Below are 7,392 nucleotides of genomic sequence, written 5' to 3' on the forward strand. Positions count from 1 at the left end.
AACTGTTAATTTAGTTTTTGGGAGAAGGGGTGGGGTTAAATAAGTGTAAACTCCTTTGAATCAATTTGATACTGCTTATGTTTCTACAGTATCATAATTCTCTTGTTTCATTTCATTATTATATATATATTTTTTATTGTATTACACGTTCGAAATAAATCAAATCAAATGTGTCTTTGAAGAGGTGCTAGATTACTCAAAAACAACTGTTAGTGTGTTTATGCACCAGGCTGCAAAAGATAAACATGCAATTTGACGAGAGGAATTTCAGTGCAGAATACATTTGTATTTATTGGGCACTGTGGATTGTTCACTGGGGTGAGGCGGGGTCTGCTGTTCCCTCAACCACCAGACAACAGCTCCAGCTGCAGTACCCCGGGAAGCCCTCTTCTGAGTAAAAACCCTGTAATGTTCCTCGCCGTCCACTTCCCCGGTAGCCTGTGCCAACGTCCTTATACAGGTTGTCGCACTGAAAGCACCTGGAAATTTGGTAGGCCTTCCGAAATTCCTGTTTGTGTCCCTCTGTGAAGATATTCCAGTTGACGACACCTGAAGTAGAATGTCATAAGAAAATTACAATTCAGACAGAAAAACAACAAAACCTTCCTTAATTTAGCTGACCTTACTCTTAGTCAATCAACTTCATAATACTAGGATAGGAGAAGGCAGAAGTAAAGACACTTTATAAACTTACTGTCAAGCCAGTTGAAGTGGGCTTCCTTTTGGAATGACCCCTCACTGTAAAAACTGTTGCTTTGGTAAAACTTAAAAAATATGTGTCAAGCGATTCCAAGCAATTTTAAGAGTTTAGTCAACTTTTGCATTTCTTGAGTTGGTGAAACGTACTTTTTTTAGTTTTCCTCTACTCAAGAATGTGTTACTTTGCTAAAACTTAAAAAATATGTGTCAAGTGATTCCAAGCAATTATAGGAGTTGGGTAAACTCAGTAATGTCATTTTTTCTGCATGTGAAAAGATGAGATGAGCCTACAATTAAAAGCCAACATATTAAGTGTAACCAATGCAAATAACAATCTGCTAAGAACCACATAAGACAAGAATAAATAAAGTAAATTATAAAACACAATTGAGTTGCCAGAACCTATATGACAAACTCTTCCTGATTTCAATCCAACCCTTTGAATATTTGATAGCATTGCAACATTGCAGATTAAACAAATAGATTTAAAAAGAGAACGTTATGGACATGTTAAAGGGCCCATGTCATGGCCATTTCCACTGATCATAATTACATTGTTGAGGTATACTAAAATAGATTTATACTGTGCAATTTTCCAAACTCACATTGGTTTCGCATACAGCATCTCTGTCAAGCATGTGTATTCAGCAGTATTCACTTTCTCCACTAAACGACTCGTTGGAGCTCTTGCCCCCCCCTCCCTGTGAGCCTAGTGTGCTCCAATTGGTCAGCTCGGCCACTCGTTCTGATTAGTCAACCACCAGAGAGGCTGCGCCCATGTCAGTGCTTTTCCCGGCTGCTCTCAGCGTAACATCAGTCTTATCATGGCGTCGGTACAGCGGTATATTTTATATACATATATATTTTTAACTGTTGTTATAGAAGAGTGTGACGGCCCCAGGGCCTTTGTCTTACGGTGGGGTGGAGCTGAAGAGGCTAATCAGCACAATCACGGACACCTCCGGACACAGTCTCTCTCCAAAGCGGCTGCAGGAAGACTAACTCTGCGATCCTCTCAACCACCTATCTTTGCATTTACCACAATAAATGTGCCGTGGTTTTGTAAACTCGTGTATGTCTCCTTGTCTTTCCGTTGTGGCCTACGAGCTACTCTCATAACAAAGAGTAAGTTATTTTTACCCGTTATAAACTACTACTGTTTGATGAGAAATCAAATCATGGTTTGCTATATATGAATTCAGGGAAGAAAGGATAGGCCTACTAAGTATTTCCATTAAACTTTATTTTTAGAAATGTACAAAATGAACATAAATATACATATATACACGGTATATCATCCATTCCTCCTCCTCGCATCTTGCCTGCGCACAGTCGGTGCGGTGCCTTTTAGCACCCTCAGTAGTAGTAGAATCCCTTCCCCGTCATGGATTGTCCGCCAGGATCTGGCTGGACGAAATCAAATGCAAATCACAAAATATTAGAGAAACTTAGTTGTTTTAGATTCGTTAGTAGTAGTTGTGTAATGAACAGCTTGCCTGCTAATATGCTAACCTAGCTTTGTTTACCTTGGTAGCTAACACGATATGAACGTTAGCTTGGAGGAAAGGCAACTATAATGCAGAGTAATAAAACTACTATGAACAAAAGCTAGTGGTTCATATTAGGCTAGCAATAACGTGTTTATAATTGCAATCGTATACGGGTATTCTGCTACCATACAATGTAACTTGCATGAATACATTGTTTTGCGCTAGCATACAGCTAGCCTCGTTAGCTACATGCAGTATATGTACGGTCACAATGTACGGTAAATCACAGTACAGTATACTGTATGAGTATTCCGTGTGTGTGACTGCAGACATTCTCCTGCCATGACAAACATGTAAGGCCATCTGCTGACATTGTAGTTGATATATTTAAACGCTAGCAACGTAGCATCACAAAAATGTTTTTCTGACCAAAACTAGCTCTAGCTCCGTGTGTTAGATCGCTACGCCAGCTATAATGTAATTACGTTTCGCGACTGACCGGCAAATCACCCGGAGTATACTGTCAATAGGTATTTTGTGTGTGAATGCAGACATTCTCCTGCTATGAGATACATGTATGCAAGGCCATCTGCTGATATTAGAGTTGATATATGGAAACTCTAGCAACTTAGTTAGCACAGTTAGCACTGTGTCAATGGCTTAGCAGTCCAACACAGTTTACACATTTAAACAGTCTTGTTTGATAAATACACAAATAACAATGCAAACTTACAGGTTGTATACCCAGATCTTCCCCTGCTCCAAACGGTCCAAACAAGCTGTGCATATCCGGCCTCAAACTGGGCAATGTTTTGGAAGCTTTCGTCTGTGAAATGCCGGTTCTTCGAACCTCTGGAGGAGGAACACGCCGCTGCTGGTGTGGCCATAGCTCTTCGGGATTGGTCCATTTCGTTCCGGGTACCGCATGACATCATGCGGTACCCGGAACTAAATGGAAGACTCAAATGGGCAGTGACGTATCTCCAACGAGGCGTTTTGGGGAGGTATTTTCTGTGTTAGAGTTTTACTCGCTACAGGGTGTACTTTGAGGGTTTTGACTCTGCACACCGTTTACATGCATAAAAACCTTCATAACACACAAGGGGACGGGTAATAACCGGAAAAGCATGACATGGGAGCTTTAATACATTTTATTAACATTAGCAGCAGAAAGTGCTTTCAAACGGTTTTCATAAAACAGTAACATGTTTAGAAGCACAACACATAACATTAACATACATGTAACACTGACACTGGAGAAAGTCTTAACATTTGTGTTAACAACTTAAAGTTACTCTTAAGGTGCATGCAGCATTAAGTGCTGCTAATGACCTACAAAAAGTTAGAACTTATACTTAAACAGTATTTTCTGTTTGTTAAGGCTCCTATAAAAACAGACAGTTGACAAAATCCTGGCTTTTAAGAACAATGTTTGTCATGTCTTAACTAATGTTTTTTTCCCTAACCCATTTTGGTTTTAAAACAGAACAAAGGAATTTGTAATTTTTCTGATTTCTTCAATAAAAACACAACATGACAAAGGTAATCTTAAGAACATTTGTATTTCTATTCACACTTAGGCAAACGTAAGGTGATGGGCAACCTGGGTAAGGTGACTTTATTTTAAAGTGCTGCTTACAAGTTATAAAAGTATTATCTGAGCTTTTAAACAGTTTTTCTATTTTTAAAGGCTCATAAAAAAAAAGGACACGATTAATAACATCCTGGTTTAAAAAAAAAAAAATGTGCATGTCCTAGCTGAACTCCTTCCTCTCTGGTTGATGTTGGAACATGTAAAAGTGCATACTCTAAAAACTGTTACTTTGATAAAATGTTTGAGTATGCCAAGAATCTGATGTCAGATTGAAGAGAAGTAGGGGTGACTTTCTTAAAGTAACTTTACAGAATGCAGGATCGCTCTTAAATCAGTCCATAAAACCACACATACATTTACAAGATCGCACTCACAGCTCAGAAACATTGTGAATACAGCGTTGATCACAAATGACCAACAGCTTTTGCCAGCCAACAGCTCTAGGCCAGTAGTTTGTTTTTTAGGCTGATGTACCTTGAAGATGGCTTCGGCTGAAGGGTGTCCAGTCCCACGAAGAGTCTCTGAAAGACTTCAAAGGTTTTGGCAAGTTTTGCAGGATATTGCAGATTTAGAGCATAGGTCAGTCCAAGAAGGAGGCAGCAGGCTCTGGCAACATTGCCCATATCAGCCAACACTGGCATGCCCTCGATGATGATCCCAACTGCATCTGGCTCGTGGGCAACGTATAGTTTCATGCTGTGCATCACGAGCCTCTGTTGCACTTCAACCTCTGGTTCTCCCTGTATATACAAACGAAACACTAAATTGAGTACAAATCAGGAAACACCATGCGTTTTCCTCAACAACAAAAAAATCCGTCTTGAAGTCACAACGAGTACAGCCAGTTTACATTAGCTGGTAACAGAGGTGCAATTCACGTGCATTACAAGGGGTTTAAGACATTACAAAAAAGACTTGTTTTGCAAGAATTTACCACATAGTCATGATATTGATATAGTTCATAAAATGTCAAACTACCTATTTTTAACCTCACCTCATGCTCAGAGATTAGCTCCTCTCCACGTTCTCCCATATATTCAATGAGGCATCTCAAGGTCACCTCTCTCTTTTTACAGACAGTAGCACATGGGTCCTAGAATAAATAAGAACAGACGATTATTTCAACCAATATTTAACGATTTATTTTCAATTATCTTGTGTTTATGTGACAGCTTAATTCAGATAGATGTTAATTAAGAAGATCCCTGATGTTAAATTGACCAGAATGTTTATTTCCACTGTGTACAACATGTAAGAAGCAACCCCACAATACATTTTTTATTTGCATCTAATGTTGTTCTTTATTATTTCTAATATCACACATCTACATGGTATGATATTGTGTTCTTGCTAAGCAGTATTTTATTTGGAAATGCTGTTGTTAGTCTTCGCCACAAGGTTGCGTCAAGAGAGAGAAGAAGCATAAGAAGAAGAAGTCTTCTTCTGTGGTTGTAAATAAGTACGGAGTTAGGCTAGTAAGTTGAATTAAGTGTACCCGCAGCAGAGCAGTGTAGACAAGAGAATATGTGTATGTTCAAAGTTTTACTCTTAGAACAAAAAAGTTGTGACGAGGGAAGAAAGACAACTGGTGACCGCCTAATCTGTGGCTGCAACACTTAAAAATAACCATCTAATAGAGAAATATTTGTATATACATACAACTGGTGTATTATCTCAATATAATGTATTCATATTATTCTGGTATCATGTAAGCATGTAAATGTAGATTAGAATGGGAGGGATGAAACCCTCTTTAATGGTCACACATGCAGAGCACACAGCACACAGTGAGATTTGGCCTCTGCCTTTAACCCATCCTAGTACCAGGAGTCTAGTACTAGGAGCAGTGGGCAGCTATTGTACAGCGCCCAGGGAGCAATGGGAGTGGGGGGGGATGTCCGGTGCCTCAAGGGCACCACGGCAGGGGCCAGGAGGTGAACTGGGACCTCTCCAAGTAGCAGTCACACTCCATATTTAGGTCTGGTCGGGGACTTGAACCGGCGACCCTACGGCTCCCAATCCAAGCCCCTACTGACTGTAGTTAATCAGAATAAGTGTAAAGTGTGTCGGGGAGCACATCTGAACAACTAATGTTTTGTTATGTGGTTAAAAGTTTTGTAAGAAATTAAATGCTGATTTACATTCAGAAGAGCATGACTCATTTTAATAAAAAAGTGTATCATCAATATATATTCATAAAAGGAAATTACACCAAATGTGATGAACATTTTAAATCTAGTTGTTTAGTGGGTTATTGAGTGCAACCTCAGTTCTGGCTACCAGTGAATCTGACACACTGGTCCTTTTACAAAAAAATGTATTTGAAAAGATCAACTGATTTCAGGCAAGATGACTGAAGAAGAAACAAAACACTTAGTATGTACCACTGTTAACTCACCTGAATCAGTGCCTTCAACAATGCTTTAATGCGCTGACCAACTGCTCCTCCCTTTGCATTGAACAGCTCCAGAAGCTTTGGCGTGTACCTGTCCAGCTGGAACATAAATGTTGACTCAAGTGGAACCGCGGTGCATCTTTGGAACTCCTCATTTATCTGCAACACATTTTAAATTGGGAGATTATTAGAGACATAATGAATATGTTATAAAATACACAAGCCAGTTTAGTAGAAATGAATGGGGTCAACTTGTCGGTTACAATATGTTGCCAAAATCTAAAGCTGAAAATGTAGGCAAATTAAATGCAAAAAACCCAAATTTATTCCAAAGAAATTCCTATAGGTCATTGTTTAACAATTGAGGGAAACTTGACAATGTTAACATGATTATCATTATGTGTTGTAACAAATACTGTAAGGACCACTTCTTGAGTCTCACCTGGAAAGGTTGGAAGAGTGCAGGCCATCTTTCTTTGAAGTCTTCCACCTGCGGGGACTTGGCTACCAGTTCCTGTCTCCTCCAGCTGTAGGTTTTGGACATCATATCGTTAATGCTCTTCGCGTTATCTTTTCTCTTGCTTGCTTCAATGAGGGCAAGTCTTGCAGCTTCAAGAGAGTCTTCCGTCTCTCCAACTGGGTGTGGGGGGAGATCATTTACTTCTGCTTTCCTTGGTTTTTTGACATTTTTGGCAGATTGTCTGTCACACTGGTTCTTTTGGTTTATGGAATTTACCAGGAGTTCAGGACTTCCCAAGGCTTTCCGTTTTGTCCGGTAGTTTCCTACTTTGTACTTTAGACTTTGCTGCCATCCGTAACAACCGTTATAGGAACCAGGCTCCTTTAAGCATGGATGTTTTGCGATCAAGGCTTGGGCTACAGCAGACCTCTGTGCGTCATTGGGATACGCAGTGTAGGTGAAGATTGCCTCTGCCAAGTGCTCCAAAATGTCATGTTTCAACTTTGGGGACGTCAATGGTGTACCTTCTCGGGAATGCATTTCATTGCCTTGTCTCAGGGCCAGCTCAGTGTTTTGTGAGAAAGTCGGTATTGAAAATACAGTAGGCCATGGAAGTCGCCTTTCTGAGGGTGAAGGACTCAGAATACCAGTGTCTTCTGAACTCACAGCATGGCTATCACAGACAGATGACAGATTAGAGGTATCAGGGGTACCCTCTTGAGGGACAAGAGTCAGCATAATGCTGTCTGGTACA

At 40.0% G+C, this 7,392-nt stretch overlaps 1 protein-coding gene across 1 annotated transcript; it reads right to left on the reverse strand.

Annotated features, from left to right (window-relative positions):
• Positions 1-452: 452 nt before the first annotated feature.
• LOC117479182 lies at positions 453-7,006 on the reverse strand. The gene is made up of 5 exons (XM_034126190.1): positions 6,621-7,006; positions 6,182-6,337; positions 4,778-4,876; positions 4,258-4,523; positions 453-549 (listed from the first exon to the last, which is right to left on the reverse strand). Exons 1-5 carry the CDS (start codon positions 6,723-6,725, stop codon positions 453-455), a joined length of 723 nt encoding a protein of 240 aa, XP_033982081.1. The 5' UTR covers positions 6,726-7,006.
• Between the last annotated feature and the right edge of the window lie 386 nt (positions 7,007-7,392).

Source organism: Trematomus bernacchii, unplaced genomic scaffold (assembly GCF_902827165.1).
Source record: "Trematomus bernacchii unplaced genomic scaffold, fTreBer1.1, whole genome shotgun sequence".
In the NCBI taxonomy this organism is placed as follows: Eukaryota; Metazoa; Chordata; class Actinopteri; order Perciformes; family Nototheniidae; genus Trematomus; species Trematomus bernacchii.

Coding starts and splice junctions, on each gene's coding strand:
- LOC117479182 (XM_034126190.1), bottom strand. CDS start 6,725: ATGATGTCCAAAACCTACAGCTGGAGGAGACAGGAACTGGTAGCCAAG. Junction 6,338..6,620: donor CACTCTTCCAACCTTTCCAG/GTGAGACTCAAG, acceptor AATGTGTTGCAG/ATAAATGAGGAGTTCCAAAG. Junction 4,524..4,777: donor AGCTAATCTCTGAGCATGAG/GTGAGGTTAAAA, acceptor TTGTATATACAG/GGAGAACCAGAGGTTGAAGT.